Here is a 12,382-nt window from a genome sequence, read left to right as displayed (position 1 = left end):
ATCTGGAATACTGCAGGGAGGACAGGACAGCCAGAGTCTAGATGCAGGCAGGAGTGACTGGTGGAGCAGGGCAGGCCCACAGAATCTTCCCTTCGGCAGTCAATGCCTCCCTGAGGTGACTGCCTAGAGGAACATGCAGCTGTGGGGACAGAACTGGGGACCTTGTTAATAGCTTTAGCTCAATGCCTGTCACTTCTTTTGGCCAAAATCACCAGAACTTCAGTCCTTTTGTCCCAGAAGGGGCTGGCTGTGAGGGTTTGCAGGCCAGGATCCAGAAACATGACACCACTCTTTCTTCTGTGCCTCTGAACACCCTGTTTAGGGTTCCCCCTTCTTGTCTGCTTTCTTGGCAGATTCTATCAACCCACCCCCTTCCTTTTTTTGTGGATTCTGTTCCCAGGGCAGTGCGACCTCTTTGGTTCTTGGGGGACATGGTGGAGGAGGTAGATTGTAGCATTACACAAGTGTAGCTACTGAGTGTGGAACTTGTGACTTCAACCAGACGTGCATGCAGAGGCCCAGGTTCTGCTGGTGTATTGGGAGGAGTGCAGGGGGCATTAGATTGGATGTGGGGGCCTCCAGGGATACTGCCAACACTGCCATTTTGTGGGTTGGAGTTGTGCAGACCAGGAAGGCTACTTCCCTCTGAGGTCTTTGATTTCCTCCATAAAGTGGGCACTTGTTTATCCATTCACCCTAGGGGCATTTGCGGGCCCACTCCAGGTGCTAGGAAACACTGAATAAACTACACAGGACCCAGGGCTTCCTGTAGCCCTGAAGCTACACCAATCATTTGAATATCTACTGGGGACTGTGCCTCAAGGAACATGCAGCTGTGTGGAGAGAACTAGGGACTGGCCCTGGGGAGACTGGGAAGGCTCAGATCTGAGGAGTCAGCCACATGAGAAGATGAGGACTGCTAGTGCATATGACAGCCTGAAATGACAGTGGTGAGCGTGTGTGGGGCGAGAGGGAGCCAGGAAACCAGGAAGGTCACTTTGAGGGTCTTGATCCTAACACCCTTGGGGGTCACTGAAGGGATCTGAGCCAGGGCCAACCACAGTGAGTTGAATAGCTCATAGGAGTGAGCCGGAACATGAGGCCACATGGGGAGGAGTTGGCATCAGTCACCTGGGCTGCAGCACCTTGCTGAGTGATTTCAGGCAGTCACCTACCCTCTCTGAGCTACCTGTTAAGCACACGCAGGTGTTCTTTCCTGGGACCCCTCCCACCCACCCATGGCTGGCTGCAATTACTCACTCCCAGGCCCACTTACCGCCCACTGTCCCAAGCTCCACACACCATGCCACCGAGATAACCAAGGGCGGGGGATTTGTGGGCTTCTCCTTGGGGCCTCCCTACTTAGCTAGGTTCTGCTCTACCCCCAGAAGAGCAAGGTGACTGTCCCAAGACCTGTTTCTCCACTGGAAAGCTTGCATGACTCCTCCGGTGTTACTCAGGGCCTCTTCTTTGCCCAGACCCTGGACACTCATGCTCACAGTGGCAGGCTACCAAGTGCCTTTAGGAGCGCCCAGAAGTCTGTGAAGGCTGTGACTTCTCATCTGAAATGGGCGAGGCCTGCAGGGTACATCCATAAGCATGACTACGGCATGTATTTCTAGGGGGTAAGGCTGAGGGAGGGTGCTGGGAGACCAGGAGAAGGCCAGACCTGGAGGACCTCAAAGGCTGGTCATGGGAATCTTTCCCACAGACAGTGGGGTCCAGATTGGCCACTGTGGGAGGTCATAGGGCAGGGACTGAAGCCTGGTGGCACTGTGTAGTATGACAGGCAGGAAAGAGGAGATGGGAGAGCATAGGTTGTGTGAAGGTGGCTGTGGGGAGAGGGAGGAGCCAGACAAGAAAGGTGGCCTGGAGGTGGAGAGGGGATGGCAGGATAGGGGCACATCGTCCACTCACTTCTCCAAGAGACTGAGGGTTGGGGTCTTCCCAAGACCAAGAGACATGGGCAGGGGGAGGATGGAATCTGAAACTCTTGTCCTCTTGGTGTGTTAAACCTGCAGGTTTACACGAGGTTGTCCAGAGTGAGTTCAGAGGGAGAAGAGAAAGGGGGCCTCAAAGCCCAGGTGAGGATTGCCTGAGAAGTGGCAGGTACAGGACCATGAGGCAAACCAGCAGGAGAGCAGTGCGCGAGAGCAGTGACGGCTGAAACCAGGCATGCGTTGTGACCTCCTCCCCGCCAGAGTTAGCTTCTCTGTTCTGGCAGGGAGTGTCACCCTTGGGAACAGACTAGGACTTGAGGGGAATGGGATGTGGTCAAGGCCACAGTGGCTGTGAGCACATGCTCAGGCTGGACTGTGGAGGGGCCATCCAGCAGAGTTCCCTGCTTCTTTTAGGCCAGGGGAATGACCATAGGGCAGAATAATCTGGGGCACTATTGAGAACCGAGTGTTGACTAACATAGTGGGAACCCCTGGTGGACAGAGCAGAGCAAATGAGCTGCCCTTTAAGTTGGGAGTTTAAGAAAGACTGTGCAACTGGCCCATCTGCCATCTGCAGGCTTTCTCATCAGCAGCCTTGTTGGGGCTGCGGGTGCTGGGATAATGAGGGTCCAGATCTCAGCCGCCATTCAGAGGAAGCCTGCTCTCCCAATGGGAGGTACCCCCACCTCCTGCCCCTCTGCAGGCAGCCATGGGTTCTTGGATCTATCCTCTCGTCTCCACCCGCCCCTTACCCCCACCCCCGCCGAGCACAGCTCTCATGGGCCTCTGGAAGCAACATCTTCCTTGCTTGGCTCACTGCTCTAGACCAGGACCTGAGGGCATAGTCAGGGATGGGCATAGTGGAACACACTTTCCCAAGCAGGAGTTGTGGTGTGGGGAACTGGGAGGAGTACAGGATCCTCACCCTGGGTGAATGAGGGCAGTCAGCTGGGGCAAAGACATTCACCTTGGGGTCTGCACCAATATAGTGATTTATTGCTTCTTTAGCCATGTGGGTTATCAAGTTCGAAGGGAGGGAGAAGAAACTGACGAAAATAGCGGCTCAACCGAGACTGTCTTCTTTCTCTGGCTTGCCCCTTGGCTTCTTCAGAGCTCAGGCTGGAAGCCATGAGCTCTGCGTAATTGCCTACTGGCCCCCTGGGCCACCAGAGGCTCACTAGGTGTGCTGGGTATGTGGCTGTGGAGGCTCCGGGGAGTCCCCTTCTTCTGTCTCCTTGTTCGGTGGCTGCTCTTCGACGAGACCCTTGGTCTCGGATGGCTTCGGCACTTGCATTTGCAATGGTTCCTGCTCGGGTTTTGTCTCAGGCTGTGCCTCGGTCCGTGATTCTTCCAGGGGCTCCAGTTTGGTGGCAGACTTCTTGTCAGGGCCAGGCTCAGCGGGCTCAGTGCCCCGGGAACTCTCCCCCTCCTTGTTGATAACTGCAGAGGACAGGCTCCGTGCCTTGGGTTGCACCCAGCAGTGACTGAGGATCTCGTCGATGTGTAGCCGCCGATTGACGTCCGGCTGGAGCATGCGGTAGATGAGGTCCTTGCACTCACCTGTCAGGTGCTTGGAGCGGGGGAAATTGACGCGGTGCTCCTTCTGGATGCGCAGCATTTTCTTGATGTTGGAGTCATCGTAGGGCATGGAGCCACAGACCATGATGTAGAGGATCACGCCCAGGCTCCAGATGTCATACACCTTGGGCTGGTAGGGGATGCCCTGCAGCACCTCAGGGGCCGCGTAGGCTGCCGACCCACAGAAGGTCTTGCTCAATGTCAGTCGGCCGCTCTCATCTCTCAGGCAGCGCTTGGAGAAGCCGAAGTCGGACAACTTGATGTTGAAGTCCTTATCAAGGAGAAGGTTCTCACACTTGAGGTCTCGGTGGACGACATCCAGATCGTGGCAGTACTTGATGGCTGAGGATAGCTGGTGGAACTTCTTGCGAGCATCGTCTTCTTGTAGGGCTCCCCGGGTTTTGATAAACTCAAGGAGGTCGCCCTGGACCCCAAGCTCCATGACGATGTAGACCTTGCCATCAGATGTCTCAAAGATCTCATAGGTCTTGACAATGGAGCGGTGGTTTAGCATGGCCAGAATCTCAATTTCCCGGGGAAGGAATTTCTCCAAGAAGTCCGTGGGGGCTTTCTTGCGGTCTATGATCTTGACTGCCACATTGAACTTCAGGCGCTCAGAGTAAGCGGATTTGACTTTTGCGTATGAGCCCTCTCCCAAATTTATCCCCATGATGTAGCCTCGTCGCTTAAGGACAGCAGCATCATCCATGGTGCCAGGAGTGCCCAGTGCCTCTGAGGCTGCCCTCTACATCCCTGCGGGACATGGGCCAGGGACGTCCTCATTTACAGTATGGACAGAGAGTCCTCTGGGCTGGCCAGGCCTGCTGTCCCTGCCTCCCAGAGGCCAAGACTCTCGGGTGGAACATTCAGCATTGTCTCCCAGGTGACTTCAGTGGGTGAAGTCATAAAGGAGGAGTGCTCTGGGGAATGGGCTCTGGCCTGAGCCACTTGGACTCAGAACGCTAGAAGGCTGGCCAGTGGGCTGGAGGCAATCAAAGGACAGAAGAGAGTGGCCTCACATTTGGCTGGGACCTGAGGTAGGAGGGGCTGTGGGGAACAGCTCAGTCTGCCATACTTCCAAGCCTAGAGCCAGGGCAGTGTGTGGAGTGGTGGTGATTACTGCAACCTGGGGCATCCTAGGAAACCTAGATGGGTGGTTGTGTTAGCCTGGGTCCCAGCAGGAAACAGAAGTTTCTCAAGTTAGGGCATCTGAGGAAGTTTTGCTAGTAAAAGTATGATAAAGGTGGGAATAGAGTATAGGGGACTTCACGGGTAATAACAAGCCTCTGGAGAAAGGGGGAGCTGGCCACTGGAACCTGGGAAGTATACTGTAAAGAGGGTCACTTTGAGAAGGGCAGTGACCCCACAGGAAGAGAGTTGGGGCAAAACATTCCTGACCTCTTTTCCCTTCCTTCAGTCCTGGAAGACCTTGATGGTATCCACACAGGCATCCTGAAGCCCACAGAGCAGAGCCAAGAAGGGTAGAGGTAGGTGGATCAGGAGTAGCAAAAACTCCTGGCCTGTACTTATGGTTGAAGCCAGAGCTCTGCCTCCTCCCTGCATGGTGAGCTAGACTGTCCACCTGCCTGCCCTTCTTTTTTCATCATCTGAAACTTTGCTGGACTGCTCCCACAGTGCCTTTGTGAGGGGGACAACTGGCAGGGATTTCTGCTCTTGGATGTTCCTTCCTGGGGGCCTGCCCAGCCCATAGTCCTGGCTGGGCTCCCAGGGTAGATTGGGGGTTGGGTGTCAGAAGGCTGGGTCTGGATTCTGCTCTGAGTGCCAGCAGCTGCTTCCAGGAATGCTCCCTGAGAACAGTGCAAGTGGCTAGGGCAGCATTAAACCATTGTTTCGGCCAGCGGAAAAAGGGAGAGATGGTCAGATCCTTTGTTTAGCACATGCACTAGGATGTGCCCTTGAGGGGACAGGAGCAGGCAAGTTTGCCTAGCCTTGTTTGACCTTGGCCATTTCCACCCAGAAAGAGGGGCACCTTTTCCTCAGATGACCCCAGGTGTCACAAGCTAGAATCCTGGGACACTCAGGAGTACTGTACCATGCCTTGAAGAGGCTTGAGAGCATTACTCCTGGGGAGTGAGATGGTGGGATTGGGAGCAGGTCAGGCTGTGATGGGTCCCGCCAACTTTGGCCCCATTCTCCCTTCTCTCTGCTCCTATCTTCACCTCCTTCCCCAGCCTCAGCATCCCTGTGCAGGCCTTGTAGCTGGTGGTCCTTCCTCTTTCCTGCTGAGGATACCCCAACTGCTGTCTTCCCTTCTGTAATCACCCTGTTCCCAAAATATATGAGGCCAGCCTTTGGAGCGCTGTCCCACGGGCTTTTCTTCCTCACAGACGTGGCTTGCTGTGGCAGTGTTCCTACCCCTTCTTCCCCCCATCGCGTATGCAGGGCCCTTCCTCCAGAGGCCTGCTTTGCTCTAGTCGCTCAAGGAGCTGGACTTCCCAGTCGGCTCTCTTTGTATACCCTTCATGTTATTTCCTCATCGGTTGGAAACATTTTCAGTTGTGTGTGCCAGTGAAGCCACACTTACCTATACCTCACAGTGTTGACGCTTTTTCCTCACCCCCAAACCAACTCAAAGACAATTCGGTGCCTCCTTCCAGTTTTCCTCCCTTTAAGAAGACTACTTTAGGGCACACTCCCAGGCGGCTGACAGGACTTGTGCCTGCAGATGTGCAAGGTGTTAAGACGCTTAGTGTCCCGGGGTTCTGCTTCAACCACCACCCGCCCGGTCCCCCTCATCTCTGTGTCCCGCCCCTTTTTTCATATTTGGCCCCCCTGGGCCGCCCGCGGCCCTTTGGCTCCCAGCCTCTCCGGCCCACTGCCCGGCCCCTTTCTGTGTCCGTCATCTTGGCCCCCCGCCCCTTCCGCACGCCCTCTGCCCGGCGCCCCGGGGCCGCAGGCCCTCGGCAGGCCCTCTCCCCGCCCTGGTCCCCGAGCCCCACCTCTCCGCTCGGCCAATGGCAGGCCCTTGACTCCTCCTAGCCCCGCCCCCCAGCATGGCCCGCCCCCGAGCTCCGCCCGCTACCGGCCCAGCTTTGGGCCTCGCCGGGGTCAGGCCCCGCCTCCCAGGCTCCGCCTCCCGCTCAGCCGCGGTCCTCGCGCCGCTGGGAGCCAGCAGGCCCCGCCTCCCTGCTCGGAGCTCTTTGGCCGGAGCCGGCGACGCGGGCGGGAGGCGGGGCGCGGAGCGGAGCAGGACGGCCGCCATCTTGCGCGGAGCGGAGCCGGAGTCGGATCCTCAGGCCGCTGCTGGGGGTGCGCGCGAGCCCGCGGCCCTGCCGTAGCCCTCCCCTGCAGCCTCCCCGCTCCCGACCCCGTGCCCGGCCCCGACCCGGCCCCTTGGCCCTCAGCCCGGCTTGGTCCGGCCTCCCCGCGGGGTCACGAGGCCGCCCCGGGGACGATGAACGGAGGATAAATGGTGCCCAAGGCAGACAGCGGTGCCTTCCTGCTGCTCTTCCTGCTCGTGCTCACCGTCACCGAGCCGCTGCGGCCAGGTGCGCGGTGCGGTGGGCGCGGCGCGGTGGGGGCGGCGTGTGGGGGCGGGGCGGGGCAGGCGGCGTGCGGGGCGGCGGGCGCCCGGGACCTCCCTCCCTCCCGCGGCCGGCGGGGTCGAGTCCCGGGAGGGCGCCTGCCGAGGCCTGCCTGCTGACCGCCGGCCCCCGCGGGGGACCGCGCCCTGAGTTCATCTGGCTCTGAGCGCCTAGTACACCGTGGAACTTTGTTCACGAGAAAGATTGCTCTGGGTCCACGTCCGTGGACCTTTGCGTGCTTGCTTTAAGGTTGATGGAAGCGAGTGATGTGCGGGGCTCGGCCAGACTTCTGGGGCCTGGGAGTTCTGTGGCTGAGGGGTTGCGCCCCTAGGCGCCCCCTCCTAGCTGGCCCAGGGGTTGGGGCGGCTGAGTGCTGGGGGTCGAGAGGGCCGCTCGTGGAGGTGCCAGGTTTCCCTTGCTTCAACTTTGCAGTGCCTTTATGCCAGCGTCTCGGCCCTGGAAACTCCTGGGCTGGAAGACGGTAGCCTTGTCCCTTGTTGTCACTAGTGAGGTGTCACACCTGACAAGCACTGGGCTCGGAGACTCTCCCCGCGGAGGTGGCTGGAGTCCGCAGAGCGTTGCCTGTCGGAAGCGACGCGCTGGGGCTGAGGCTGACGCCCTGCCCGGTGGCGATGTTGCTGCCCCGGAGTTTGGAAAGTGCCAGGCACAGAGGAGCACTCCTGGTATGTGACGATTAAATATTTAACCGAACTCCCCTAAGTGGGCCTGTGGTGGGGAATCAAAATCATGGCAGCCATAAGGTGTCAGAATATTTTTCTCTTACTTGTTTTTGGTATACCGCCTCCCTTGACCTGTAATAAGAGATTGAGATCCCCAAATACAAGGCCAGGTGCTGGCGCCCACAATGCTTTTAGCGGCCTGTGGCTTTTAAAATCAGGGAGGAGAAATGCAATTTCAGATCAAAGAAACCGTCATATATACGTTATATGTTTATATATATATAAATACATTCATCCTTACAGCAATGCAATTGAAAAGTATGATTCTTAATTTTTTTTTTTTTAAATGGAAGAAGTGGCCCTTGAAGGCAGAAATGCCCAGGACCAACTCTTGAGTGTTCTCAGACCTGGTTGTACAAAGGCAGGCTTGGAAGAATAGCAGTGTGCCACACTCCACAGTGCCTTCGCCAAGCTCCCACCCCAAGCCTCACTGTACCTCTTGGCTCTGTTAACTTGATGTCTGCATGGAGATCTGCCCTGTATGCGTAACGGGGAAGGCCCTGGAACCATGTTCAACTTGAAGTCTCTCCAATTGATGTTTCTCTGAATTCCCAGAGTACACCTGCTTGATGACTGCATTTGCTGTTCTGTGAGCAGTGGGGTGGCCTGGGTGGGGACGAAAGCTGGGGAAAGGGTCACCTGTCAAGGGTTACTGTATGGATTCTTAAGGACCAGAGCCAATGAATTTGTGGGTTCTGTTGATTGTTTTTTTTAGAAGACAGGTCTGCACCTGTAGAGAGGTAAGATGTCATCCTATTTGGGCTACCAGTGCCGGTTTTTGTTCATCAGAGTCTCTGAACTCTGGGGGGTGAAACTACACATCATACCTTGTTTTCTTTGGGGTGCTTCTGGTTCCAGGCCTGTAATCTGCCTGGATGATGGAGGTGACTGATGTCCCCAACTTCTTTTCCTTTGCTTGTCTGTCCACATATTCTGCCAGAAGGCCAGCAGCAAGCAATTCAGCAAGTGCTCACTGTGTGCCCATCACTGGAGATGCTCAGATGAAGTGAACAAACCCCTCCCTCTAGGAGTGCCCTTTAGGTGTGGAAGAAGAGAGTTGGTGTAAATCGGTTTACTGAGTGTGGAGGCCCAGGGGCAAGTGTCAGAGGTGGCCAATTGGCTCTGGTAGAGGGAGCAAAGTTATTTAAATTCCATAACTCCAGATCAGAACTTTATGGTGACTCTGAGTCGTATCTTGATTTGTCCTGCAATATCTGTGGCACTCCAACTGGATCCTTGATTTTGATTGGGCAGTGAGGTTGGCTCTCAATCTGGGTCAGATGGGCTTGTGTTCTTATGTGCTCGTGTGTAATCTGTGACCTTTTGGAGAGTACCAGACAGGGGTGAGTTGGCTTGGATTTATGGGGTTGGGGGGTCAGTTCAGGGAGGGAAGCTTCTGTGGTCCTCACCTGCTTTCTGTTGGATCCTTGACTTAGAAGCAGACTTGCATGTAAGGAGAGCACCATCTAGAACCCACTTGGAGAGAGGGAGGGTGGGCATCCTTTCATTTCTGCCAGGTGGAGCCCTTGAGGACAGGCCAAACCAATTTGAGCTACAAACCACTTAACTTCACCAGTTTCTTTTATTTATTTATTTATTTACTTAGATTGATTTTTTCTAAAACTTTTTTTTTTTTTAAAGATTTATTTATTTAGGGGCCTCCCCGGTGATGCAGCGGTTGAGCGCTGGGTTGTGAAGCTGCCAGCAGCCTCTGCAGCGCCGGTTCAATCCCCGGCTGCCAGGTGAGGATCCCACATGGCCGCAGACCTCTCCTGCCGCCCGCTGCTCCCCTCAGCAGTGTACTTCAGTCCTTCTACCTGTTCTGCTCCCTGCTCTGGTGAATTCTCTCACCCTCCCGCACTTCTGACTGTACCCAGTGCTTGTATAAATAAATAAATAAATAAATAAATCTTTAAAAAATATTTATTTATTTATACAAGCACTGGGTACAGTCAGAAGCACGGGAGGGTGAGAGAATACACTGAGCCAGAGCGGGGAGCAGAGCAGGCAGAAGGACCGAGGTACACTGCTGAGGGGAGCAGCGGGCGGCAGGAGAGGTCTGCGCGCCATATGGGACCCTCGCCCTGTGGCCGGGGAGCAGCCAGGGATTGAACCGGCGCTGCAGAGGCTGCGGGCAGCTTCACAACCCAGTGCTCAACCGCTGCACCACTGGGGAGGCCCTATTTATTTATTTTTAAAGATTTATTTATTCATACAAGAATTGGGGTACAGGCCAGAGGTGTGGGGGGTGAGAGGATGCACCGAGACAGAGTGGGGAACAGAACAGGCCTATTGACTGAAATACACTGCTGAAGGGAGCAGCGGGCGAGTCTGGAGAGGTCTGCTGCGCCATGTGGGTACCTCCCTGGCCAGGGATTGAACACGCGCTGCAGTGACCGCAGATAGCCTCATAGGTTGAGTCTTAACCCCTTGTGCCACCAGGGAGGCCCCCACCAATTTCTTTTAAATGCAGCTTTTTCTTGGTTGATTGAGGATGTGTTACTTGCCATTCACTGGTATTCGTAAATTTAACTCTCAGGTGGAACCTGTGAGGTAGATACTGTTATTGGCCCTGTTTCACAGATGGAGAAACTGAAATACTCATCAAGCTAAGTGCTGAGATGAAATTTCAATCTAGAAATCCATTCTGCCCCCCATTGTGCACCCTTGGCGGGGGCTTTGCCCATTCCACTGATAGTGTCTGCTTGCTCCTTTATCTGTGCAGGGAACAGATATCGTTTGCTGATTCTGAAACTTTTTTTTTTTTTTTTTAAATCTTTTTTTTAAAGATTTATTTATTTATTTATTTATACAAGCACTGGGTACAGTCAGAAGCGCGGGAGGGTGAGAGAATTCACCAGAGCCAGAGCAGGGAGCAGAGCAGGCAGAAGGACCAAAGTACACTGCTGAGGGGAGCAGCAGGCGGCAGGAGAGGTCTGCGCGCCATGTGGGACCCTCCTCCGGTGGCCAGGGAGCAGCCGGGGATCGAACCGGCACCGCAGAGGCTTCGGGCAGCTTCGCAACCCAGCGCTCAACTGCTGCGCCACCGGGGAGGCCCTGATTCTGAAACTTTTTGTAGCTCCAATTCTGAAAGAAAATCATGCTGTAGTTTCAGCCACAGCTCTCTCTAGGGAGATGGGAATGCCCATCTTATTTTTTTGTTGTTGTTAAAAATTTATTTTTATTTATGCATACAAGAACTTGGGTACAGGCCAGAGGGGTATGTGTGTGTTGTGGGAGGGGGGTTTGAGAGGATTGACCAGAGGCATTGGGGAACAGAACAGGCAGATTGACTGAAATACACTGCTGAGGGAAGCAGCAGACAAGTCAGGAGAGGTCTGCTGTGCCATGTGGGTCACCTCCCTGGCCAGGGATTGAACTCATGCCGCAGTGGCTACAGATAGCTTCACTGTGCTGTGTCTTAACCCCTTGTGCCACCAGGGAGGCCCTGGGAATGCCCATCTTAAATTGCTGAGAAATGTTTGCTTTTTCTGAGTGAGTGCTTCCTAGGCTATGGTCCCTGACCCTTTAGAAAGTTTGGATTTGGCCAGGCTGCCTGGTAAAGTATCAGGACTGGAAGCTATCTTCCTTGTACTCTTGGGAAAACTGGCTGGATGAGACAAATGACTTGCATAAGGTCACACAGTTGGTGCACAGCATAGCTGGGATTCAAACCGTTAGGCTGGCTTCTACTTCAGGGTTTGTTCTTTGCCTTTAGGAACCCCGAGGGGCCTGCTGGCTGTGCTGAACTGATAAATTTTCAGCTGACAGGTGGCCATAGTACTTCCCCTCTGGATCAATATTTGAGTTATTGAATAGGAAGAATATGGATATTTTACAAGCAGACATGGCTGAAGCTCATAGAAATAGATGGAAAGCCCTGTACCTGGGCTTGCCAAGTGCCTCCTGAGTTTGGAATTCTAACCAACATAGCCCACTACCCTGTAACACTGTATATCTAACCTTGCTAGCAGATTGGGTTTTGGGCTTAACCATTTCATTCTTTTTAGTTGGAAACTAGTGAATTCTCTCTCTCTCTCTCTCTTACTCTCTCTCTCTCTCTCTCTCTCTCTCTCTCTCTCTCTCTCTCTCTCTCACACACACACACACACACACACAAGATAGTGCATATATATAACATTGCAGATATAAAGAAGCCTTTGGAGGTAATTTCAAACATACAGAAAAGTTGTAAGAATAAATTGTGTGCAGAGAACACCTGCTAATACTACTATTAGTATTTAGTATTGTTAGTATTTTACCTTATTTCCATTATCCCTCCTATGTGTGTGCAGTGGAACATTGAGATGTAGGTGTACACATTTTTTTTCCTGAGTCACTGGAAAGTTGTATACCTCATGGCCTTTTACCCTTGAATAGTTGGCTCCTGGGAGATGAACAAGTGATGCCTCCCCATTGCTTGCAGTTACCCCATAACAAGCACTAACACCTGCTGTGTGCAGGCACTGTGTCACCACAGCATGGTCTTGAGGCCACAGGAAGCACTGCAGTTAAAGCTCCAGATGGCAGTTGGCAGCTTGTCGGTGCTTGTGTTTCAGTCGGTTCTGGTCTTAGGAAT

At 54.2% G+C, this 12,382-nt stretch overlaps 2 protein-coding genes across 7 annotated transcripts in view; one reads left to right on the top strand and one right to left on the bottom strand.

Annotated features, from left to right (window-relative positions):
- Positions 1-2,913: 2,913 nt before the first annotated feature.
- Positions 2,914-4,397, bottom strand: TSSK1B (testis specific serine kinase 1B). The gene has a single exon (XM_037496778.2). It carries the CDS (start codon positions 4,225-4,227, stop codon positions 3,118-3,120), a length of 1,110 nt encoding a protein of 369 aa, XP_037352675.1. The 5' UTR covers positions 4,228-4,397; the 3' UTR covers positions 2,914-3,117.
- Positions 4,398-6,739: 2,342 nt separating this feature from the next.
- DGCR2 (DiGeorge syndrome critical region gene 2) overlaps positions 6,740-12,382 on the top strand; it is an 81,270-nt gene continuing 75,627 nt past the window's right edge. For 2 of the 6 annotated variants that reach the window (XM_054690469.1, XM_054690467.1), the window contains exon 1: positions 6,850-7,027. In XM_054690469.1, the coding sequence (XP_054546444.1) occupies positions 6,949-7,027 (79 nt within the window). In that variant the 5' untranslated portion in view covers positions 6,850-6,948. Of the gene's footprint in view, positions 7,028-7,487; positions 7,747-12,382 lie in introns of those variants that run through there. The other 4 variants (XM_054690466.1, XM_054690465.1, XM_054690468.1 and 1 more) reach the window with 3 other exon arrangements.

The sequence above is a fragment of the Talpa occidentalis genome, unplaced genomic scaffold (genome assembly GCF_014898055.3).
Source record: "Talpa occidentalis isolate TD23 unplaced genomic scaffold, MPIMG_talOcc4v2.1 talOcc4.8, whole genome shotgun sequence".
Lineage (NCBI taxonomy): Eukaryota > Metazoa > Chordata > Mammalia > Eulipotyphla > Talpidae > Talpa > Talpa occidentalis.
This window is presented reverse-complemented; position numbering and strand designations above follow the sequence as displayed.

Excerpts from the sequence above, each read along its gene's own strand:
- TSSK1B (XM_037496778.2), bottom strand. The coding sequence starts at position 4,227 with ATGGATGATGCTGCTGTCCTTAAGCGACGAGGCTACATCATGGGGATA.